Source organism: Eimeria necatrix, genomic scaffold, assembly GCF_000499385.1.
Source record: "Eimeria necatrix Houghton genomic scaffold, Enh_scaff29, whole genome shotgun sequence".
Lineage (NCBI taxonomy): Eukaryota > Apicomplexa > Conoidasida > Eucoccidiorida > Eimeriidae > Eimeria > Eimeria necatrix.
Window position 1 is genome coordinate 156,926 of NW_013653448.1, and position 24,074 is coordinate 180,999.

Sequence of the window (24,074 nt, forward strand, 5' to 3'; positions counted from 1 at the left end):
TCTCAGACATAGAGACGGAGACACCAGGGAAAGCGGCAGCAGACGCAGAGACACCCGCAGCAGCAGCAGAAGCAGCAGCAGCAGCAGCAGCAGCAGCAGCAGCAGCAAACTCACAGCTGCACCAGCTCCATTATAGTGTCTTTTGCTGCAGTGTCTGTCTCCGTCTCCCTCCGGCCCAGCGAGGAGAGTCCCCAGGGGGGCGGGGGGCAGGGGCGGCCTTCGGGGACTGCAGCAAAGACGCCCCAAAACCCTAAACCCTAAACCCTAAACCCTAAACCCTAAACCCTAAACCCTAAACCCTTTTGCGAACTAGCTCACCAGGGTCTCGCGCAGCTGGGGTGTCTCTTGTTGCTGGTGGCTCTCCTGGCAGCAGCAAAAGAAAAGCAAGAACCCGCTGGAGTGTACGTACACCCCAGATTCAACAAAGGCCCTAAACCCTAAACCCTAAACCCTAAGCCCTAAACCCTAAACCCTAAACCGCTACAACCCCACGACAGTCTTATAAGCTGACCCGGAGGTGCCCGTAGGGACAAGTGCAGGACAAGGGTTTAGGGTTTAGGGTTTAGGGTTTAGGGTTTAGGGTTTACCTGGAGGGTTTTTAAGCGCTTTCTGAAGCCACAGCCGCTGGGCGCGCTGCTGCAGCAGCAGCTGCTGCTGCAGCCGCGGCAGCACGGGGGCCCACTCCTGCCCCTCGAGCGTGTCTTCTGGGGGCCCCCCCAGGGGCCCCCCCAGGGGCCCCCCCGGGGGCCCCCTTGTGGGGTCTAGGGTTGCATGCAAAGGCCCCAGGAAAGGGGGGCCCCCAGGCCTGCTGGGCAGGCAGGGGGCCCCCCACTGCATTTGCAGGGGGCCCCTTGTGGGGGCCTTCCAGCTGCTGCGGCAAGACACCAGTGGCCCTGGAGGGCCCCCAGCAGTCAGCTGCCCCCGCGAAGGGCTAGGGTTTAGGGTTTAGGGTTTAGGGTTTAGGGTTTGCTGCTAGGGCTTGAGTTCTGGGATGCGAAGTGTTGTTTTAAACCCTAGGGGCCCCCGTGCATAGCCCAGAAGGAGTCTAGCTTAGGGCCCCGGGGGCCCCAGGGGCCCCCGGGCCCCGGGGGCCCCCTCCAGGGGCTGCTGCAGCTAGCAGCGGGCACTGGGGTCTGAACTCAAACCCTAAACCCTAGAACAAGCAGCAGCTCCTAAGGTTTAGAAATAACATGTAATTTGACTTTTAAAGGGACTTATTTTGGGTCTTTTGAGTGGCTGAGGGGCCCCTCATTGTTGAGGCTTCGGGGGGCCCCTGTCCCCGCTGGACTTTGGCTAAGAGGATGGGGGGCCCCCCTGGGCCGGGCTGGCTGGGGGCCCTTGCGGGTCTCCCTCGTACCCTATTAAAGAGTTTCATTGTTCATTTCGAGCCCACGCTGAGGGGCCCCCAGGGGGCCCCCTGGGGGCCCCCAGGGGGCCCCCCCTTCCCCTCTCTGACTCTCCGGGAGACCCTTGAACTTGCTCGTTACCGGTGGCGGCAGTGGGTAGCACCCCGAGGGGCCCCAGGGGGCCCCCCAGGCCCCGCGACGGGGCTTTCCGGGGGGCCCTCAGGGGGCCCCTCAGGGGCCCCCCAAGGGGGGCCCCCAGGGGAGCCTCCAGGGGCCCCGGGAGAAGCAGGGGCCCCCCATGGGGGGCCCCCCTACAGGCCCCCTGCCATCTGGCCCAGCCGGCTTTGTCTCCCCGAGGGGCCCCCCCCTCCTGAGGCAGCAGATATCCCCGAGGGCCTCCTGAGGGTACAGGCCCTGGGCCACGGGACCTTCTTGCTGCAGACTCGGGGGGCCCCCGGAGGCATTGGGGGCCCCCTCAACATCCTCACGGACCCCTTCTTCTCACGGCGAGCCGGGCCTTGGGGGCGAATCGGGGGTAAGCAGCAGCAGCAGCAGCAGCAGCAGCAGCAGCAGCAGCAGCAGCAGCAGCGCAGCGGCAGCTGTAGCGTAGCAGCAGCAGCAGCGCAGTAGCAGCAGCAGTAGCGCAGCAGCAGCAGCGGTAGCAGCAGCAGCAGGGCGAGCGTTGGCAGCTAGTGCTGCGGCGAACTCAGGAGCAGCAGCAGCCGCAGCAGCAGCAGCAGCAGCGGCGGAGGGAGGGGGCCTTTTGCTGCAGCAATTCGCCAGCAAGTGTTGCGTTTGCTGCTGCTTTGCTGCAGTGCGCCGCATTTGTCCTGCTGCTGTTTCTGTCTCCTCTTTGCCCCCCATTGACTTTGTGCTGCTGACTTCTGCTGCTTACGACGCAATGGACTTGGGGGCCCTGCAGCAGCTGCAGCAGCAGTTTAGCTGTACCCTTGTGGGGCCCCAGGGGACTGTGGGGCCCCTCTACCTGCCCCCCAAGCTGCGGGCCTTTGGCTATCCGCTGCAGTGGCGGGGGGCCCCCCTGCGGCTGGGGGGTGCTGCCTTTTTGCTGCTGCCAGCAGCAGCAGCAGCAGCAGCAAGGTGGGGCCCCGACAAAGGCGTTGCGGGCTGGGGGTCCTTCTGTACCCTTTTGGGGGCCCACCAGGTCTTCGTCAGTGGCCGCCAGGGCTTCAGCCCGGAGCTGCTTGCTGCTGCTGCTGCTGCAGCGCAGCAGCAGCGCCTCGACGAGCTGCTGCTGCAGCAGCAGTCCCGCATCAGAGACAAGTACGAAGCTCTTTGGGGACCTTTAGAAGCAGACGATCCCACTCCCCAAGCAAGAGAAATGGCGCAGGAGCTCGCTGCAGCAAGACACGAGACACTTTCGCAGCAGCAGCAGCAGCAGCAGCAGCAGCAGCAGCAGGGGCTGGACCTCGCGCTGCTCCCCATAGGGGGCTACGAGCCCACCCCTTTGCTGCAGCGATTCAACATGACGCCTGAGGAGACTGTGCAAGTGAGCAGCAACCCCACCAATAACCACCTTGCTTGCCGGGTGGCTGTAGCTGCTGCTGTTGCTGCTGTCGCTGCCACCTGCTGCTGCTGCTGCTGCTGCTGCTGCTGCTGCTGCTGCAGGCCCACCAGCTGCTGGGCTCCCGAGTCACTGTGGCCTCCTGCTTCGATGTGCTGCCTCTTGGGGGAGAACCTTACGGGGAGGCGCCGCTGAGAGCTGAGGCTGCATGCGCAAAGCTAGGAGTACCCTTCAACCCGCACTTGGGGGCCCCAGTTGAAGGGTCAGAGGGGCCCCCGGGGGGCCCCCCTCAGGGGGTCCCTCAGGGGGCCCCTCAGGGGGCCCCTCAGGGGTCCCCTCAGGGGCCCCCTGAGGGCTGTTCGGGCCCTCTCCGGCCCTCCAGGGCCCCCCCGGGCTTCTACTGTTTACAGCCAGGAGAGGCCATTTACGTGTAGCGCTTCGGGGCCCCAAACCCTAGGGTTTGGGCCAAAACTCGCGCGAACTCTAGACTCTAAGTCTTTGGCGCTTTTTAGGGGCACCTTATAACTAAAAGAGCCCTCTATCGGCACTCCGGGGGCCCCCTGGGGGCCCCCCTGGGGGCCCCCCTGTCTTCTCTAGGCTCTAGGCGGCGCCCTGAGGGCCCCAAAGACCCACAGAGGTCCAGCTGGGGCTTGGGAGCCGCACAGCTGCTGCTTTATTTTGGGCTTAGTGCAAGGTCACTTGGGGTGTACGTACACCGCGAGCTGTGGCAGCCGAGGCTGCTCGCCGGCCTGCCTAGTGGCTGCGAAAAAGGCGAAATTTAATTTTAATTTAAGAAAATTATATTTTAAAATTGGGTTTTACACAAATAATGGTTTGTGTAGTGTGCTTCTCGTAAATCCCACAGAGTACACTAGTTGCCCACAGTCGCCGTACACAGCTGCGCAGAGCAGGCTGCGCAGGCGGCTGATCTCTTGAATTAAATTGAGATTGTTTGAATTTTTGGGTTTATTTTGCATGAAAAATGAAAACAAATTCAGTAAAGGAAGAAGTGGAAGGCGAGGCGGCGCGGGAGCCGCGGGCTCCAGTGGTTTCGGGTGCATGCGGGGCCGGAAGAGCTGCGGTGTATGTACACCTGGGGCTTGCGTTCAGCCCCGCCGCAATGGGGAATCTCCAGCGCTCGGGGGCGCTGAGTGTTGAGATTTGTTGCTGCTTGGACTTCCCATCTTTGCGGACTTTCAGGTGTACGTACACTCCAAAATGGGGAAGGCAGGCAAGGGCACTGGCTCCTTCGGGCGCCGCCACGGAAAGACCCACTTTCTGTGCCTGCGTTGTGGGCGGCGCTCTTACCACGTGCAGAAGAAGACCTGCGCCTCTTGCGGTAGGGCTGGGGTTTAGGGTTTAGGGTTTAGGGTTTAGGGTTTGGGGTTTGCGCCGAACGCGCCCGCCGCCTCCCCAAAACCCCGCCTGCTCCCCTGTGGGGAGCCCGCCTCCCCGGACTTCTCCTCAAACTCTTTTCTTCACTTTTTGTTTTTTTTTATTTTCTTCATTTCCGCATTTTGGGGCTGCACGCGCGGCTGCGGGGTGTCCGTACACCTCGGCTGCGCCCCACACCTTGCGGTGTATGTACACCGCAGCTCCCGGGGGGCCCCCAGAGCCAGCTGGCCCTTCGGGCCTTTTTGCTGCTCTCTGGGGGCCCCCGTGCGGCGGCTGCAGCGTTTGCTGCTGCTGCTGCTGCTGCTGCTGCTGCTTCGGGTGTACGTACACCCGGGCCCCAGGGCCCCGCTTTGCTGCTGCTCTTCGTTTTGCTGCACTTGTTTCTTTTTGCTGCATTTCTTTTTGCTGCTTTTCTTTCTTTTTGCTGCAGGATATCCCTCGGCAAAGAAGAGGACCTACAACTGGTCCGAGAAGGCGAAGCGCAGGCACACCACGGGCACGGGCAGGTGCGCCTCGAGGGTTTAGGGTTTAGGGTTTAGGGTTTAGGGTTTAGGGTTTGGCTATTGGCTGCGGGCGCTTTGCGCTGCTTCTGCTGCAGAATGCGCTACCTGAAGACTCTGCCCCGCCGCGCGAAGAACCAGTTCAGAGAGGGGACTGTGGCAGTGAGCCAGAGGAAGAAAACAAAAACCCAAAAGTAATCTTTTTGTCTCTTTTTTGAGACATTGAGAGCTTCAAGTTAAGGCCAAAGGGGCTGCCTGGGGCCCCCGACGCTTGGGGGCCCCCGGGCTTCCTTTTCGCTGCAGGGGGCCCCCCTTGGCTCCACAGGGCTGCCTCTGTAGGGTACCTAGAGGGTACTGTGGGGGCCCCGGGGGCCCCCAGGGGCCCCGGGGGCCCCCCAGGGGCCCCGGGGGCCCCCCAGGGGCCCCGGGGGCTGCTGATCACTCAAGCAACGTCTTTGCCATTGTTGTTTGGTGGTTTACTTCTCGAGTTATCTTTTGTAACAACTGAAGTAGGGGTTGGCTTTGTAGCTGCTTGGAAGTAGTCTGAAGTAGGGCAAGCTGAGGTGTATAGACACCTCCGAGGTGTCTGTACACCCTGAGGTGTGCGGAAACCTCTGGGGTGTACAGGCACCTCTGGGGTGTACAGGCACCTCTGAGGTGTCTAGGCACCTCTGAGGTGTATAGACACCGCTGAGGTGTATAGACACCGCTGAGGTGTATAGACACCTGTGAGGTGTATAGACACCGCTGGGGTGTATAGACACCTCTGAGGTGTATAGACACCTCTGAGGTGTATAGACACCTCTGGGGTGTACTAACGCCTCTGAGGTGTACTGACGCCTCAGAAATGGTCTGCAGAAATCCTTGGAGGGTTTTATCACTTTTAGAAAAAGACAAATAAAGCAGTCGAAGTTAAAGCGATCAAAGAGAAGTACCAAAATGCTCAAGTGCTGCACACACTGCAGAGAAGCTTGTGCTCTCTCTGTGCAAATGCTTTGCAAAAAAGCTATCTTTATTCATTTTATTTTAATAATTGTTTTCGTAATTGCTTGTATATCCTCTCTTGTTAATGTGCGCGCATTGCATGCAAGGCAGGGGAGGCTGCATGCGCTGCGGTGTATGTACACCGATGCACATTTTGAATAATTCATATTTGGTAAATCATATTTGAATAAATCACATTTGAATAAATTGCATTTGAAATGTCCTGTTAACAGAAAATATGTCTATAAAAGCGTGAAAGATTAATTAATTAAATAATTAATTTTGTTTCATCTTTATTTACAAATTATTATTTTTTGTTCATTGATTTATTTTCCTTGTTTTTGGCAGAGCGCCGCTCCTAGTAACAAATCATTTTCGCCTCCTGAAGAAATAAAATATGTTTTTCTTGTTTTATAAAAAACTAAATAAATTCAGATATTATAATTGTTATTCTCCGAATTAATTAATGGACACTTTATTTCCAAAAATTCAAGTTTTTCAACTTGCAAATTTCTCGCTACAGCAGCAGCAGCAGCAACAGCAGCAGCAGCAGCAGCAGCAGCAGCGGAACGGCATTGCTTGATTTCGCCCAAGCCCGCAGAAGTGAGGAAATAAAGCATTGAGATTCTTTTCTAAATCAGATAAGTACATTTTCAGTGATTTTTGTTTGCTGCAGCAGCAGCAGCAGCAGCAGCAGCAGCAGCAGCATCTGGGGGCCCCTGGTGGGGTTGTTGTTGCTGCAGCATGCTGCATGTCCCGTTTTTTTGTCTTTTGTTTCAATTTGTTTCTTTTTTGTTAATTTGCATTTAATATGATTCAAAGAGCTCCCAGAGGGCCCCCGCTGCAGCCTTAGGGGGCCCCCTGACTAACACCTGGGGGCCCCCAGCAGCTGGGGGGCCCCCCTGCAGGCATGGGGCCCCCTAGCACCCCAAAGAGCATAAAGAGGCTCTTGCTGCCCTCAGCCTGTCTCCGAGACCTCACTGCAGCAGCAGCGCGCCCGCGAGTGGGCCCCCCAAACCCTAAACCCTAAACCCTAAACCCTAAACCCTAGCTCGACCCTGCGAACTAGGGTTTAGCTGCAGCGGCTCGCTGTTTGCTGCAGGCCCTTAAGGAAGATGTGCTGGCGCTCACTGCCCCTGAGGCCTCTCAGCTTTGCTACCGAGTTGGGGGCCTCTTGAATGCCCTTAGGCTCTCGGGCCAGTTGGGGGCCCCCCCGGGGGCCCCCCCGGGGGCCCCCCCGGGGGCCCCCCTGGGGGCCCCCCTGGGGGCCCCCCTGGGGGCCCCCCTGGAGAACCCCTTGGGGGCCCCCCTGGGGGCCCTCCCGGGGGGCCTCCAAGGGGCCTCCAGGGGGGCCCCCGAGAAGGGCCCTTGCCCCCCTTATCTCGACGCGCTAGAGGCTGCTGCTGTTGTTGCTGCTGCAGTGCAGCAGCGGGAGGGGGGCCCCCAGCTCATGAAGGCCCTAGTGCCCTTTCTGTGGGTACTTGGGGGTAAGTGATTTGGCTCTTTTGGGGCCCCTTCAGGAAGTTCTGTAGTCCTTAGGGGCCCCTAGATGCCCTGGGGGCCCCTGGGGGGCCCCTAGGGGCCCCTCGAGGTCCGGCTGAGTGGTCTCTGTTGCCGTGGGGGCCCCACGCCCGCGACGCTGCTGCTGCTGCTGCTGCTGCTGCTTCTGTTTGGCTGCTGCTGCAGAAGCAACGCTGCAGCACCTGGGGCTGGGAGAGGGGCCCCCTAGAGGCCCTTTTGTCTGCAAAAGTCAAGGGTTTAGGGGGGCCCCCAAGGAGGACCTCGGGGCCCCCTCAGACGAGGAGGAGGGGCCCCCAGGGGAGGCCCCCAGGGGCCCCCAAGCCCTGCTGCTGCGGCAGCAAAAACACAGAAGTGCTGTCTCCCAGTGTCTCCTTAGGGCCCTCGAGGGTTTAGAGGGGCCCCCCGCGCTGCAGCAGGGGCCCCTCTATTTGGGTTTAGCTGCTGGGGCCTCGAGTTTGCTTCTGGCCAACGCGCTGTCCCCCCTGGTGCGCCCAAGGGTTTAGGGTTTAGGGTTTAGGGTTTAGGGTTTAGGGTTTAGGGTTTGGGGTTTAGGGTTTAGGGTTTAGGCGCTAGGGTTTAGGGTTTAGGGTTTAGGAGCTAGGGTTTGGGGCTGGACTTCCTCAGGGGTCTTCTGCTGCTGCTGCAACTCTTGCTTCCCTGCCCCGCCGCCCCAGGCTGTGGGGCCCCCTGCAGCAGCTGCTGGAGCTGGGGGGGGCCCCCCCCGTGGTGCTGCAGCAGAAGGGGCCCCTGCAGCAGCAGCTGCGGCGGCTGCTGCTGCTGCTGCTGCTTGCTGCAGCGCCCAACTCAAGCCTACTGCAGCAGCCCGAGGGGCGCAGGGCTCTCGCTCAGTTCTGGGGCAGAAGCAAAGGCTTGCAACTGGTTTTCTTCCGCGTAAACCCTAAACCCTAAACCCTAAACCCTAAACCCTAAACCCTAGCCGACCCCAATGCGTCGCACAGCCCAGTCCATGCGGGCTCCAGGATTAGCCAACAGCCCACCCAGTCGCTAGCTAGCTAGCTAGCTAGACAGCTAGCTAGCTAGCTAGCTAGCTAAGTAGCTAGCTAGATAAATAGCTAGCTAGCTAGCTAGCTAGCTAGCTAACTAACCCGCTGCTGCGCTTTCGGCTCCGGGGGCGAGTTTAGGGTTTAGGGTTTAGGGTTTAGGGTTTATGGTGTGCTGCAGCACTTGGTGTCTCTTATTGAAGAGAGAAGCGTCACAGCAAAAGAGCTGCAGCAAATGGGCTCCCTCTTCTTGCAGGCCCTGAAGGTGGGTGCTGCTAAAGTGCCTCCTCAGAAGCAGCAGCTTAAGAAGCAGCAGCAACCGCAGCAGCAGCAGCAGCAGCTGCTGCTGCTGCTGCTGCTGCTGCTGCTCAGTTTCGCACTGCAGCCATGATGTGCGGCTTCCTTTGCTGCTGATTCCGAGGTGCTCGTTATTGCGTGAGTGCTACCGCTGCAGCAAGACCGGCTTTGCTGCTGCTGCTGCTGCTGCTGCTGCTGCTGCTGCTGCTGCTGCTGCTGCTGCTGCGCAGGTGTCTTTGGAGTTCGGCTGCGAGTCTGTCGTCCGCCAGCTGCAGCAGCTGCTGCGAGCTTCTCTTTTCTCTCCTTTGAAGTTGGCGCAGCGCTGCCGCTGCTGCTTGCTGCCGCTGCTGTCGCAGCAAACCTTCTCTGCTGCAGGCAGCAGCAGCAGCAGCAGGGTCGCTGCTGCTGCACTCACTGGCGCCGCCCCAGGGGCCCCCTTGTCAGCAGCAGATGCTGCGGGGGCCCCTTCTACTTCCTTCAGCGTGTGGGGCCTTGCTGCTCCTTTCCTTTGGCGGGCCCTTAAGGCAAGGCAGCAGCAAGCAGCAGCTTCAGAGCCGCAGCAGACACTGCAGCACCGCTGACCGCAGCAGCAGCAGCAGCAGCAGCAGCAGCAGCAGGGTTTCGTCGCCAGGCCACGCTTTAGTGCAGCTGGGAACCTGCTAGCTGCTGCACTTACTAGTAGCTAGCTAGCCTTTAGGTTGCTAGCCGTTCACTGCATCCCGTGCTGCTAGCTAGCCGCCCAGCTAGCTAGCACGCTAACTAGTGCAGCAGCAGCAGCAGCAGCAGCAGCAGCAGCAGCTCTGTGCTCTCTGTTGCTGCAGTGCGCCAACTGGGAAATCCGCCTCAACGCCGTGTGTCTATGGCAGCTGCTTTGCTGCCCCCTTCCCCTAAGTCTGCTGCTGGAGTCAAGGCAAGTTTGCTGCAGCAGCAGACTAAAAGACCCTTGGGGGCCCCCAGGGGCCCCCAAGGGTCTTGGGGGCCCCCAGGGGCCTCCTTAGGGGCCCTAGGGGCCCTAGGGGCCCTAGGGGCCCTAGGGCCCCTAGGGACTATCGGAGCCCCTTTCGTGAGACCTAAGCACGCAGCACTGCTGCTCACTGCACTGCTGCTGCTGCGCTGCTACTGCTGCTGCTGGTGCTGCTGCTGCTGCTGCTGCTGCTTCAGAGAGGTACTCGAGCAGATCCTTGAGGACCCGTCGCCGACTGTGCGCCAGGCGGGTGTCTCCTTTCTTCTTCAGCTGCTGCGCCGCTGCTTCAGCAGCAGCAGCAGCAGCAGCAGCAGCGGCAGCAGCAGCAGGCAAGACGTGCTGCTGCAGCCTTTGGCCTTGACCGGGCTGCTGGAACTGCTGCTAGGTGCAGCAGCAGATCGCGGGTCTCCAACTGTGCGGTGTCTCCTTCTTACTGAAGTTGCTGCTTTGCTGCAGCAAAGCCAAACTCAAGATCACCCAGCAGCACTTGCTCTTGTACGCTTCAGGGGACAGCTTTGCTGCTGCTGCTGCTGCTGCTGCTGCTGCCGCTGCTGCTGCGTGTCGGAGCATTTGTGTGGCTGCAGTGCTTCCATATCCTGCCGTGCAGCAGCGCGAGTAGCAGCAGCAGCAGCTGTTTGTCTGTTTGCTGCTGCAGAGGCAGCTCGTGCGGAGGCTGCTGCAGCTGGCACAGGACAGCAGCAGCAGCGTCCGCTTTGCTGCTGCTCTGCTGCTGGAAGCAGCACCGTCTGCAGGCCCTGCGCTGCTGCCTTCGCTGCATGAAGAGCAGCAGCAGCAGCGGAAGCAAGATAATCAGCAGCAGCAGCAGCAGCAGCAGCAGCAGCAGCTTCTGGCCCGCTGTGTGTGGGATGGTCTAAGAGGCATTTTGAAGAGGGCACAGCAGCAACGGCTGCTGCAGCTCTCAACCTTTAAAAAGCAGAGCCTCAGCTGCAGCAAACAACCTGCTGCCGCTGCTGCTGCTGCTGCTGCTGCTGCTGCGGGGAACGGGAGGCGGATCCCAGGGCATGCATTAGAGGCCTCCACCAGAGGGCCCCCCCGCGTACCCAAAAAAAGGGGAATGCTCACAAGACCGGGGGCCCTAGAAGGCCTTCAGCAGCAGCAGCAGCAGCAGGAGCTGCTGCTGCCGGGTCTCCTCGCAGCAGCAGCAGCAGCAGCAGGGCCCCTCGAGGTCTCCCAGAGGCTGGCCTACCGAATATGGGAAGAAGTCTTTGCCCTGCCTTTGCAGCAGCAGGTGGGCCCCTCCACTAGAGGGGCCCCCAAGGGGCCCCACCTGTTTAGAGGGGCCCCCAGGGGGCCCCAGCTGTTTAGAGGGGCCCCCAGAAGGCCCCGCTTGCTTGAGGGGGCCCCTAGGGGGCCCTCCTATTTGAGCCGCTGCGCTAGTGGCCCCCTTATGGAGTTTTTTAGGGCAGTTGGGGCCCCCGCGCTAGTGCGCAGGGCCGCTAGCTAGCTGGCTAGCTAGTTAGCTAGCTAGCCAGCTAGCTAGCTAGCCAGCTAGCTAGCTAGCTAGCTGTGTGTGTGTGGGTTTGTGGCTGAGTTCAGGTGCAGGCCCTGCAGTCGCTGGGGCCAGGACTGCTTTATGTGCTTGCGGGGCACCTGGGGGCCCCCTTTGAGGCTTCGTGGCTGCAGCTGGGGGCCCCCAGTGCCCGGGGGCCCCCCAGCTACATAGAAAGATGCAAACTTGCTGCGGGGCTTTTCAAGCTGGTGGAAGCTGAGGTTAGTCAGGGCTCAGGGGGCCCCCAAAGGGGCCCTTTGGAACGCTGTCGAGAGGGGCCCCCGGGGGCCCCACCTGTTTACAGGGGGCCCCGAGGGGCCCCACTTGCCTAGAGGGGCCCCCAGGCTTTGGGATTATTACCAGAACTGGGTAGCCACAGAGGGCCCCACTGTCGGGGCCCTGCTGCTAGCTGCCTTTATGGGGCCTGGGGGCCCCCAAAGGGGCCCCCAACGGGCCCTAGGGGGCCCCCGGGCCCCTAAGGGGCCCCTCGGGGGCTGCATGAGGGCCTCCTGAGGGTCTCGTTGGGGGCCCCCAGAGTCCCTAGGAGACCGAAAAGGAGACAGTGCATTTGTGTTGTTTGTGTTTGCCCGCAGCTCTCAGAAAGGGGCCCCCATGGGTTTGAGGGGGCCCCTGGGGGCCCCCTGGAGCTGCAGGGACAAGAGCCCTTGGGGGCCCCCGCGTCTTTGCGCATTATGAGCTGTATGTACACCTGCGGGGCCCTCCTCGCCCCCAAGTGTCCCCAAGATCTTGCACTTGTCGAAAAGGAGATTCAACTCCGAAGCTTTCTTGAAATGTCCTTTCCAGTGAGGCAGCAGCACCTGCTGCTGCTGCTGCTGCTGCTGCTGCTGCTGGGCCTGTGCGTGGCTGCTTTGCTGCTCATTTGCTGCGGGCTGCTGCTGCTGGTGCGGCTGCAGGCTCCTTTGCTGCTGCAGCGGACCCAGGGGCCCCTGAAATACTTGGCTTGGCAGCTGCTGCTGCAGCTGCCAGGGCCCCTCTTTGGGCTCCCTGGGGGCCCCTGTGGGGCCCCACAGCCTGCAGCCCCTGCTGCTGGCTGCGACTGGCTAGCCCCTGGTGCAGCAGCTGCAGCAGAAGCAAGGGCCCCCGGAGAGACCCGCAGCAGGCCCTCTCATGCTGCTGTGCTGCAGCAGCTGCAGCAGCTGCTGGAGCACTACCTAGAGGGGCGCTGCTGCAGCAGCGACAGCCCGGCGGGCGCTGCAGCAGTTGCAGCAGCAGCAGCAGCAGACGCTGCGCTTGCTGCTGCAGCAAAGGCTTCCCGGGGCTCCCAGACCCCCCAAAGGGCCCCCCAGCATGAGGCCCGTAGAGCTAAGAGGCCCCGGGGCCCCTCTCCGGCACTGGGGGGCCCCCCAGGGGGCCCTCATCAGCAGCAGCTGGCAGCTGCTGAGTGTGCTGCTGCTGCTGCTGCTGCAGCAGAAGGCCTGGGGAGTCCGCTGGAGCAGCGGGCGCTGCTCACTGAAGTGCTGCTGCCCTTTCTGCTGCGCCAGGGGCCCCTCCGCCAGGCCTTTTTGGGGGCCCTCTGGGCCCGGCTGCTGGCCCTAGTGGGGGCCCTCAGTCCCTCTAGAAGTTGTCAAAAGGATTTAATTTCTTTTCGAGAGATTTCGGGGACTAGACAAACTGAAAGCAGCAAAAGAAAGGGTTTGCGAGGCAGGGGGGGCCCCCCACTGGGGGCCCCCCGCGCCAGAAGTAAAGGAGGGGCCCCCGCTGCTGCACCTGCGGGCGCTGCAGACTTCCAGCAGGCTGAGGACCTCCACAGCAGCAGCAGCAGCAGCAGCAGCTATAGCAGCGGCAGCGACAGCAGCAGCAACGGCAGCAGCAACGGCAGCAGCAACGGCGACAGCAGCAGGTCCCGCGGGGCCCCCAGGTCTCGAGGGCCTGCTGCTCAGTGCCGCGGCAGAGGCCAGAGGGGCCCCTCTACCGCAGCCCGAGCAGCAGCAGCAGCAGCAGCAGCAGCAGCAGCAGCAGGCCTGCAAGCAAGGTTTCGGCAGCTGCTGGAGGGGCCCCTGGGGGCCCCCAGACTCGAAGGCTGGGGCCTCGCCTCTATGGCTGCTGCGCTGCAGCTTGCTGCTCTGCTGCGCTCTGTCCCAGGGGGCCGGGGGGCCCTCGGGCTTGAGGGGGCCCCCCACCGGGGCCCCCTAGCTGAGGCTGCTCCTGCTGCAGCAGCGGCTGCTGCTGGCAGCAGCAGGGCGAAGCGCGCTCGGCAGCAGCAGCAGCAGCAGCAGCAGCAGCAGCAGCTGCTGCTGCTGCTGCCCGCGAAGGATCTGCTGCTGATGGCCATTCAAGAGTACTTCGCAGCACTCGTCAAACTGCTGCTGCAGTGGGCCCCCTTCCGCCGCCCCGCTGAGGCCCTGCAGCAGCTGCTGCTGCTGGGTTTTGAAGTTGCTGCTGTTTATGAGCTTTTGCCCCTCCCTCTGGACTTGTTTTTGGGGCCCCACAGGAAGAAGCTGCTTCTGGAGCTGCTGCAGAAGCAGCAGCAGCAGCAAGAGCAGCCGCAGCAGCGAGAACAACTGCAGCAGCAGCAGCAGCAGCAGCAGCAGCAGCAGCAGCAGCAGCAGCACCTGTGCACGAGGCTTCTTGGGGCCCAAAGGGGCCTCTTGAGGCAGTCTTTATCTTTGTTTTTGAGTTTGTCTCACCTGGCGTCTGCCTACATGCCTTGCTGCGCCTCAGAACCGGTAAACCCTAGCCGAAAACCCTAAACCCTAATTTAGCGTTTCGCAGCCCCAGGGGGCCCCTCAGGCCGCCCCAGGCTGCCTGCTCGCCGCTGCTGTTTGCTGCTGCAGGGCCTCGCCACCTCATGGGGCGTTCTCAGGGCCCTCGTCAAGGCCCTGGGGGCCCCACAGTTCCCCAAGAGGGGGGGGGGCCCCCCGGGGGGCCCCCCGGGGGGCCCCTCAAGAAAGCAGGGGGGCCCCCCTGAGCCCCAGGAGGGCCACCGCCTGAGGGTTTGGCTGGGCAGCGCGCAATGCGCCCTCGAGATCTACGGGTGCCTTCAGGGCTAGGGTTTAGGGTTTATAGTTTAGACTTTAGGGTTTAGGGTTTAGGGTTTAGGGTTTGAGGTTGCTGGCGCACGCGGGGCGGTCTGGGGCGCTGCGCAAAGGGCTCTAGGGTTTAGGGTTTAGGGTTTAGGGTTTAGGGTTTAGGGTTGCCAGACTGTCTTGGGGTTTTTTTGCTCAGGGTTGTCTTTGAACATGTTGCAGTTCTTCTGGGGACAGAGGCCCCCCCTGTACCCTTTTCTGTGGGGCAGTCCGCGCAGGGGGGCCCCCGGGCCAACGGGGGGCCCCCAGGGGCCCCCTTGGCCCCCCCCAGGGCAGCAGCAGGAGGGCCCCCGGGGGCCCCCTCTGCTGCTGAGGCAGCAGCAGCTCCCCTTGCTGTTGTGCTGCTGCTGCCAAGACTCGTAAGGGCCCTTTTTGGCTGGCTGCGGCTCATGTCAGGTAGGCCCATCTGCTGCAGGGGCCCCCGGGGGCCCCCTCTGGGGGCCCCCTTTGGGGGCCCCCTTTGGGGGCCCCCTTTAGCTGCAGCCTGCGACTGGGGGCCCCATGAGGGTAAGCATTCGCGGGTGAGGGGCCCCTGCTGCGCTGCTGCTTTGCTGCAGATGCCGTCGCGGCCCCACACCCAGAGGCCCCGGGGGCCCCCGGGGCCCCTGAGGCTGCTGCTGCGCCAGAGGGGGCCCCCGTGGGGGCCCCCGTGGGGGCCCCCGTGGGGGCCCCCGTGGGGGCCCCCCTGCTGACTCCCGAGGCCCTGCAGCGTCTGAGAAGGCTGGCCTGGAAAAGTGTTGAGGGGGCCCTTTTGGGGGCCTTTCGTTACTTGAGCAATTGTTCCTTGCCTGCAGCCACGCCTCCCCAGCCTCAGCAGCAGCAGCAGCAGCAGCAGCAGCAGCAGCAGCAGCAGCAGCAGCAGCAGGAAGAAAGGGGGCAGTCAGCTGCTGGGCTGCAGACGGCGTGCTGTTGTTGCTGCTGCTGCAGCAGCGGCGCTGCACGGCGCATCCGCCTCCGCCGGAGCAGCAGCAGCAGCAGCAGCAGCAACAGCAGCAGCTGCAGCAGCAGCAGATTCCTAAGGGACCTTGTGGAGAGCAGCAGCAGCTGCCTTCTGGCCCAGGCATCTCTGAGGGCCCTGGGGACAGCTTTGCTGCAGTGGGGGCCCTTTATTGAGGAGACTGCAGTGAGGCAAATGGGCCCTTTTGTCTTTGTTAAAGAGACTCAAGCTGCTGCACTCACACTTCAGCAAATCCTGCTGCTGCTGCTGCTGCTGCTGCTGCTGCTGCTGCTGCTGCAGGTTTCGGATCTGCTGCTGCGCATCCACTCGATTTTTCCTCATCCGGAGCTTCTGCTGCAGTTCCTGGGGGACTTCGCTGCAGCAGCAGCTGCAGCAGCAGCTGCAGCAGCAGCTGCAGAAGCAGCAGCTAGCAGCGCAGCAGCAGCCCCAAACGGCAGAGAGCCTCATTCCCTTTCAAGGAGACTGCATGCGCCAGTCCCCGCCGGCTTGTTGGCTGCCCTGAGGAAGGCGCTTGCTGCTGCTGCTGCCCCTGCTGCTGCTGCTGCTGCTGCTGCTGCTGCTGCTGCTGCTGCATGCGAGTCCTCTGGGTCCCCCTAGGCCGCTTCGCCTCTGTGTTGGCTTTTGGGGCTTCTTTGTCTCTTTTAAGAAGAAGCAAACTGAACAGCTGCATGCAAACACTCTGCAGCACTTTAGCTTCTTGAAGCTACTCGAGCAGCACAGCAGCAGCAGCAGCAGCAGCTGCAGCAGCTCGGCAGCAGCAGCAGCCTTTTGAGCCGCTTTGCTGCAGCAGAGCCAAAACTTGGGATGTTTTAGACCTTTTCTAATGGGCCTCTAAGCAGTCACGCTGGCTAGCCGCAGCTAGCTGGCTAGCTGGCAAATCAGCAGCTAGCTAGCCAACAGGTAGCTATCTATCTATCTATCTATCTATCTAGCTAGCTAGCTAGCTAGCTATCTATCTAGCTAGCTAGCTAAGTTTTTTGCTGGTTGTCTAGCCCTTGGGGGCTCTCCACAAAGCTGCAGTGTACGTACACCGCAGGGGGCCCTGCATGCGGTGGCTTTGCTGCGGGGCTTTGCATGCGCTAAGCCCCGAAAGTGTGGGGCCAGGGTTTAGGGTTTAGGGTTTAGGGTTTTGGATCCTGCATGCAGCAGAGTTAAATGCCTTGGGGCTTTCTAGGCTCCCCTGGGCCCCACAGGCCAAAGTACCCTGGGGGCCCCCGGCAAGGCAAGGCTGCAGGGGCCCCGGGGGGCCCCCCGGGCCTAAAAGAGGGCCCCGGAGGGCCCCCAGGCCTAGGAGAGGGCCCTGGGGGGCCCCCGGGGCCCCTGCAGCCCCAGGCCACGGGTGGGGGGCCCCCAGATGTGTGTTTGGGTGGTGTTGCATGCTGCTGCATGCGTCATTTTCTTTGAGAGGCTTTGGGGCCTCGTGCTGCAGCAGCTGCAGCAGCAGGAACTCTAAAGGGACAATTTGCTGCTTTTAGTCTTTAGTGCTGCGCCTTGCTGCTGCAGCAGCGCAGCAGCAGGTCCTGCTGCCTCGTTTCTGCCCCTGCTGCGCCTCAAACTGCCTCCCACTATGCTGCTGCTGCTGCTGCTGCTGCTAAGGCTTCCCGCACCCGCAGCAGCAGCAGCAGGCCCCTGCTGCTGCCCGCAGGCGCTGCCGCTCTCCAAGCCAGTGCATGCGTTCCTGCTGCGCATGCATGGCAGCACTGAGCAGCAGCAAAATGGGGCTTTTTGCTGCTCTTTAGAACTGCAAGTTCTGGCCAAAAGCCACTCTTTGGTGCCCCCCTTTCCTACAGTGCCTGCTGCCTCCCTGCAGCCAAGTCTGTGGGGGCTCGGGGGGCCCCGGGGGCCCCGGGGGCCCCACAGGGGTTGCTGCAGAGTAAAAGAGGGTACTTAATTGGCTGGGGGCCCCAGGGCAGCTGCAGGAGTGTCTCGGCCAGCTCTCGGGGGCCGTTACTTGGCACAGTTGGACCGGTGGAGGCCCCCGGGCCTCCTGAGAGACGCGCTAGCTAGCAGTTATGTTTATATTTATCAAAATTAATTATTTAAAAAAGAAATTGAGTCATTTTTCAAGTGTTTACTCGAGCAGTTGAGGGGGCACTGCCGCGTGAGCCAGTGCAGCGCTGCGCACAGGCGGTTAGAGGTGGATCGGGAGAGGATCTGTGTTGAAACAGAGCTGCGGCGGCTGATTAAATGAAAATATTCTTCATGAATTTGTTTATAAATATTAAAAATAAAAATGAAATAAGTTTAACTTCTAAAGGTGCCCCCGGGCGTTGCTCGCGGGCGTTTAGGAGGTGTTCGCCTCGGTCGATTCTGCATCGAAGTCACCCGCCGCCGGTCTCGGGAGCGGGAAATGCGGCATTTGAGGGGCCTTTAAATGGAATTTTGGATTAAAAAATGTTTTTAAATGTCTAAAGAGTTGTGAAATTGGAAAAAGAAGCGAAGCGGCGCAGGCGGACATCCGCAACTGCGCTGTGGGGGAGCCAGCGAAGACACAGATCAGTGTCCTGGTGAGCCTGAGGCGCCAGCAGCACACGGCGGGCACGGGGGTCTCAGCCTCTTCTTCCATTTCCTTTTATTTCTCTTCAATTTAATTGAAAAGGAAGGCCAAAAAGGGCGTCTTCCGGTGTCCGAGTCCCCAGCGAGCCGGCCACAGGCGCTGCAGCAGCTCGGGCTCCTCCTGCTGCGCCGCAGCAGCCGCCCCCAAGGCCTCAATAGTTCGTTTTTTCACTGCTTGTTTGCTTCTTGCTGCTCCCCGCAGCAGCAGGGGCCCTCAGCAGCAAAAAGTCCAATGAAAAGGCCGCAGGCAGCAGCAGCAGCAAAGCTGTCTAGCGGCCGCGGCCTCCTCCGCCTTGCCCGTCTGCAGCACAATGATCTTCCTGCTGCCTTGCTGACTTTTTGAGTTCTTCTGCTTCCCAACTCTTTGCTTCTTCTACTTTTTTTAACTTCTCCGCAGCTTCCGCGCAGCAGCAAGGAAGCAGCAGCTAGGAGGCAGCAAGCTCGCCGAAGAAATGGCCGCTGCTGCAGCCCGGGGGCCCCCTTGGCCCGAGACTGTGGAGCAGCAAAGCTCTGGGGGCCCCTCCGGGGGCCCCTCGGCGTTCCCAGCCTTAGAAGGGGACGCATCGCTGTATGCTCGGGGGCCCCGGCCGGGTCACTTGCGCAGCAGCAGCGGCCGCAGCAGCAGCAGCAGCAGCAGCAAGAAGCGCTGGCTCTCCCCCGCTGCTGTTGCTGCACTCTTTGTGACCCTGCTGCTGCTGCTGGGGCCCCTCTGCCGCAACCTGCGCAGCCGCGTGCAGCCCCAGGGGGCCCCCCTGCGGCGGCTGGCTCGCGAGCAGCAAAACCATGAGGGTTCAGACTTTTCGGCCCTTATGGGGCATTGCATTTCCATGGAAGTTGAGTTTAGTGGGGGAAATTCTGAAGACCCTCTGCGCAGTTTGAGGCCCCCAGCAGCAGCTGCTGCTGCAGCAGCGGACGCTGCAGCAGCAGCTGCTGCAATGCTCTTCCCAGACCCGCAGGGCCCCATGGCAGCCGCCGGCATGCAGCAGCAGCAGCTCATGATGCGCTTCCAGCAGCAGCAGCAAGGTCAGCGGCAGCGGCGGCAGGAGCAGCAGGGGGGGGAGCAGCAGCAGCAGCAGCAGTTTGAGAACCAGCAGCTGCGCCAGCTTGCGGAGCAGCAGCTGCAGCAGCAGCTGCAGCAGCAGCAACTGCAGCAGGAGAGGCACCAACCGGAGCCGTGCGCGCATCAGCAGCAGCGGCGGCAGCAGCAGATCCAACTGCAGCAGCTGATGCACCAGAAGCTGGAGAATCAGCAGCTGCTGGAGCTGCAGCAGCAGCAGGAAGAGGAGCAGGAGCTGCTGCACATGCACCAGCAGCAGGAAGCCGGGAGCTACCTGCTGCGGCCGGAGCAGCAGCACTTCCCTAGTCAGCAGCTGCTGCAGCTGCAGCAGCAGCATGGAATGCTGGAGCAGCATCTGCGGGAGCTCGACCGACACGAGCAGCACGAGACCCGGCTGCTGCAGCTGCGGCGGCGTGAGGAGGAGCAGCGCCTGCTGCAGCTGCAGCAGCGGCAGCAGCTGCTGCAGCAGCAGCACGAGCAAGAGCAGCAGCTGCTGCAGCAGCAGCACGAGCAAGAGCAGCAGCTGCTGCAGCGGCAGCGGCAGGAGCAGCAACTGCTGCAGATGCAGCAGGAGCAGGAGGAGCAGCGCCTGCTGCAGCTGCAGCAGCAGCAGCTGCACGAGCAGCAGCTGCAGGACCACCGGCAGCAGCAGCAGCAGCAAAGCTTCCTTCCTTTTGGCTTTTCCAGCAGCTTCAGCAGCTCCTATGGACTTAACCAAAGAAGCTTCGAGCCCCCGCTGCAGCAGTGGCCGCCCTTCGCTGCAGCAGGCCCCGGGGTGTCTGTACACCCCACGGCCTTCCAAGCAGCAGCAAGGCCCCGCGGCCACAGCACCCGAATGGGTTTGGAGACAGAAGACTGGCTGCAGCAAATCCCAGACATCTCCTTCGAGCAAAGTTCTGGCTGGCAGCAGCACCCGCTGCAGCACCCGCTGCAGCACCCGCTGCAGCACCCGCTGCAGCACCCGCTGCAGCAGCCGCTGCAGCACCCGCTGCAGCACCCGCTGCAGCACCCGCTGCAGTCCCCGCTGCAGTCCCCGCTGCAGCAGGCGCTGCAGTCCCCGCTGCAGTCTCCGCGGCAGTCTCCGCGGCAGTCTCCGCTGCAGCAGGCGCTGGAGGCGATGCTGCAGCAGCAGCACCCGTCGGAGCAGCTGCGGCTGCTGAGTCTGCTGCAGCGGCAGCAGCAAAAGACGCCGAAGGAGATGCAGCTGCTGGACCTGCTGCAGCAACCCAGCCGCGCCTTGAAGCTGCAGCAAGAACATGTCCGCAGACAAGTCATGTTGCTGCAGCGCGAAATGCAGGAGAAGATGCCAGGGCGGGCCATGGACCGGCTGCGGCAGGTGCAGGAGACAGTTCGGCAGCAGCAGCAGCAGCAGCAGCAGCAGCAGCAGCAGCAGCCGCGGCGGCGCGGGCGGCCGCCGCGGCGGGAGAAGCAGCAGCAGCAGCAGCAGCAGGAGCAGCAGGAGGGGGAGCAGGAGGGGGAGGACGGTGAGGACGAGGAGCTGCTGCAGCACCGGCAGGAGCAGCAGCAGCAGCAGCAAGCAGCGCAGGAGCACTTCGAGCAAGACGAAGAAGAAGATGAAGAAGAAGAAGAAGAAGAAGAAGAAGAAGAAGAAGAAGAGCCGGGGCCCTCGAAAGAGTCGAACTTGTGGCGGTTCCGGCGCGCGCTGCTGATGAAGATGCAGCAGGAGCTGCTGCTGCAGCAGCAGCCGGAAGAGCTGCTGCCAGCAACAGACCGGCGGGAGCGGGAGCGGCAGCGGCGGCTGCAGCAGAAGCGGGAGCGGCACTTGGAGCAGCTGCTGATGGAGAGTTGGCTGCACTTGGGCAGCAGCTCGAGCAGCGGGGGCGAGGAGGAGACAGACGACGAGGCTTCGAAGGAAGTGGCAGCAGCAGCAGCAGCAGCAGCAGCAGCAGCAAGGCAGCGCGCGGCGGCGGCTTCTTCCGAGGACGAGGAGGAGGAGGCGGAGGAGGCGGAGGCTGCTGCCGCCGCCGCCGCGGAGGCCGCCGCCGCGGAAGCCGCAGCAGCAGCCCCCGCAGCAGCAGCAGCAGCAGCAGCAGCCCCCGCAGCAGCAGCAGCCCCCGCAGCAGCAGCAGCAGCAGACCCCGGGGCCGCCGCGGCCGCAGCAGCGGACGCTGCGGTTGCGAAGCTAACGGCGGGTCGAGGGCGTCGGCCTGGCCGCGGGGGTCGCCGCGTGGGGCGTTCGCTGCTGGAGAGCAGCAGCAGCAGCAGCAGCACGGCGCAGTCGCGCGCTGCTGCTGCTGCAGCAGCAGCAGCAGCAGCAATCGGGCCGCGCTTCTTCTCGCTGACCTGGCAGCGCGAAGACCCCACAGGCTTCGCAGAACACCCCTACGTGCGCCTCCCCACACTCGCCCCCGGAGTCGCCCCCAGGCCCTTCCGCTTCACAGAAATCTTCGGCAAGTTCCCCAGAGGCTACTCCCTCCACGGCCCGCTGCTGGTGCTGCGCTGGCTGCTGGGCAAGAAGCAGCTGGACCAGAGCCAGGCCGACGCGATGGTCACTGAGGTGGAGAAGCTCGTCAGCAAGGCTGGCCGCCGCGCGCGCTGGAGCCGCCGGCAGCAGCGGCCGCTCTTTGCTGCAGCAACTCTCGGGAGTTATTTTCTCGTCTTTGATAGCGTTTTGGCCGCAGTGGCAGTTTTGGGAGAAGACCATTTCCACCTCGAGCAGTGGTGGGGGGCTTTTGCGGATTGCTTCGACACCAACTACAGCTTCCCGGCCCCCAGCTATCGCTCGCGGCAGAACAACTCCTTCAACACTATGTTGGCGAATAAGCTGCTGCAGGGTTTGGAGTTGTTTAAAAAGCGGCAGAGGCCGCCTCTCGAACTTATTGTCACTGCCAAACGCATGCTCTTCTTCTCGGGGCTGGGGCCCGCCAGGTACCGCCAGAAGCAGTTCGACCCCTGGCGGCTCGACGAGATGGCTTACCAGGAGAAGCTCCAGCGCAGGCAGCGCAGGCAGCGCAAGCTGCAGCAGCAGCAGCAGCAGCAGCAGCAGCGGGGAGGGGGAGGAGGCGCGAAGGGGAAGCAGCTGCTGCAGCAGCCACGCGCGGAACAACCGCCCGCCAAACGCGCCAAGCTGCAGCACGACCAGCACCAGCAGCAGCAGCAGCAACAGCAGCAGCAGATTCCCCAGCAGCAGCAGTACCCGCAGCAGCAGCAGTACCCGCAGCAGCAGCAGCAGCAGCACGCGCTCCAGCAACTCCAGCAGCAGCAGCAGCAGCAGCAAGTGCACGCCGAGGCGGGGCTGCAGCTGCGGCTCCTGCTCGAACACAAGAAACAACAAGAAACACAAGAAGCAGCACAAGCAGCAATAATTCAAAGAAGCAAAAACCAAAATGTCCGAATAAACGCTTTCTTGCACGACGGATTCGTGCAAGATCTCGAACTGCCCGCTGCACCCCACGCGGACGCAAACGGCGGTACGCGCGCCGCAGCCAGCAGCAGCAGGAGCAGCAGCAGCAGCTGCTGCTGCTGCAGCAGCAGCAGCAGCACGGCAGCGGGGCCGGCGGACTGACGTGCACACACGCCGGGCTTGCGTCGCAGGGCGCTCGCCGCAGGACCCAGACCGCCCAGATGCAAGCAGCAGCAGCAGCAGCAGCAGCAGCAGCAACAGCAGCAGCAGCAGCAGCAGCAGATATTTAGAGTGTCTTAGAGGAAGGAGAGACCCCTCGGCGAGGGCGCAGCAGCACCGTTTGTCTCGGCTGTGGGGCCAGGAGAAAGGGGACAGACAAATTGTAGTTTTGAATTTTTATTTATTCAGTTTTCTGGTTTTTGGCGCAGCTTCATTTTATTAAAAGCCCCTGCTGCTGCTTCGCATGCATGCGCCGCAGTCTTTTAATTTTTATTTCCAGTTTCCTCCGAACTCTCGTTGCGAGCCGGGGTGTCTGTCCACCTCTGCGGTGTACGTACACCCCACAGGTGCGCCGCACGCGCATGCACCTTCGGGTGTACGCGCAGCTTTCCGGTGTATGTGCAGCTCCCAGGTGTATCTGCACCTCGCCTCTGGAAGTTCGCAGACTTATCGCAGTTCCCAGCTGCTGCAGCAAGCAGCAGCAGGCCTCCCCTGAGTTGTTTCTTCAACTTCTTTGTGTCTCCCCACAGCAGCAGCAGCAGCAGCAGCAGCAGCAGCAGCAGCAGCGGCAAGCCCCTTTGTGGGGCCCCACACCCCCGAGCTGCCGGGGCCCCGCTGCAACAGGCAGCAGCAGCGGCAGCCAGGCACTGCCCTGCCGCCTGCGGCCTCTAGCTGCGGCTGCTGCAGCAGCAGCGGCTGCAGCAGGAGAAGCAGCAGCTGCTGCCTCTGCAGCAGCAGCAGCTCCACCGACTTAGACAGCAGCTGCACCAGAGGCAGCTGCAGCAGCGATTGTTCAATGGGTTCTGCAGTACGCAGCTTCCAACAGCCGCAGCAGCAGCAGCAGCAGCAGCTGCTGCTGCTGCTGCTCCCTCGCGGCAACTAGCGTGGCAGTTCTGCTGCCCGCTGCTGCTGCCAACTGCACACATTTACTTTTAGGTTTCTTTTCTATCTAGAGTAAAAAGAAATGCATTAAATGAGTCTTTAGGCAATTAAAAGAACACTAAGAAAATGCTGCGGAGGGGTAATCCCGCAAAAGCCGCCTTGAGCAGCAGCAGCAGCAGCAGCAGCAGCAGCAGCAGCAGCAGCGCTCGAGCTGCTTCTCGTGTCTTGTGGGGCCCCAAGAGACATTTGGGGACCCCTGCTGCTGCTTATTCAAATAGTTCAGAACTTGGAGTTTAATTAAAAGTGTAAAACGCAGAAAATTGCCTTCGAGGCGAGGGCTCCGCAGACACCGCAACGAGGTGTACAGACACCGCAGCGCCCGCGCTGCTGCTGCTGCTGCTGCTGCTGCTGCGAGACAGCAAGGGACCTTGCAGCCCCAGGCCTCCAGCGTGTGTGGGGTGTCTCTCGCGAGGAGACTGAGGCGTTCCATGTCTCTCTTTTGGCCCGTGTGGAATCGCAGGACGAGGGTTTAGGGTTTAGGGTTTAGGGTTTAGGGTTTAGGGTTTAGGGTTTCGGCGTGTGCAGACAGGATGCATGGTGTGCCCTTGTCGGCAGACCCCCCAACAACTTTCTGACTCCCAAGGGGGCCCCCTTGTCTCTTTAAAAGAGGGGCCCCTCTTTGAATTGCTGCTGTCTCCGTGTCTCCTCCAGTGTCTGTACACCTGAAGCCCCACAGCAGCAAGCAAGGGCCCTGCTGCTGGGGGCCCCCGCGACTTTCTCGAGATGCTTTCGGAGCTGCAGGGGGCCCCCCAGGGGCCCCTCCCGGAGGGCCCCTTTGGGGGCCCCCCCTCTCCCCAGCAGTCAGCGGCGAGCCCGGGGGCCGGGGGGCCCCCCCCGGGGGCCCCCCTCCCCCCGCCTCCCCACACTCCCCTGAAGGAGGGGCCCCCTCTG

The 24,074-nt window shown here is 62.0% G+C and overlaps 3 protein-coding genes across 3 annotated transcripts; all 3 read left to right on the forward strand.

The window, feature by feature from the left end:
- Positions 1 to 1,301: 1,301 nt before the first annotated feature.
- Positions 1,302 to 3,302, forward strand: ENH_00040630 (hypothetical protein; the record flags this gene model as incomplete). The annotated part of the gene is made up of 3 exons (XM_013580689.1): positions 1,302 to 1,881; positions 2,162 to 2,853; positions 2,973 to 3,302. 3 exons carry the CDS (start codon positions 1,302 to 1,304, stop codon positions 3,300 to 3,302), a joined length of 1,602 nt encoding a protein of 533 aa, XP_013436143.1.
- A 784-nt stretch (positions 3,303 to 4,086) lies between these two features.
- ENH_00040640 (60S ribosomal protein L37, putative) lies at positions 4,087 to 4,961 on the forward strand (the record flags this gene model as incomplete). Its single annotated transcript, XM_013580690.1, has 3 exons — positions 4,087 to 4,207; positions 4,694 to 4,769; positions 4,862 to 4,961. The coding sequence occupies 3 exons, from the start codon at positions 4,087 to 4,089 to the stop codon at positions 4,959 to 4,961; spliced, it is 297 nt and encodes a 98-aa protein (XP_013436144.1).
- A 13,092-nt stretch (positions 4,962 to 18,053) lies between these two features.
- On the forward strand, positions 18,054 to 22,322 carry ENH_00040650 (hypothetical protein; the record flags this gene model as incomplete). Its single annotated transcript, XM_013580691.1, has 2 exons — positions 18,054 to 22,089; positions 22,228 to 22,322. The coding sequence occupies 2 exons, from the start codon at positions 18,054 to 18,056 to the stop codon at positions 22,320 to 22,322; spliced, it is 4,131 nt and encodes a 1,376-aa protein (XP_013436145.1).
- Between the last annotated feature and the right edge of the window lie 1,752 nt (positions 22,323 to 24,074).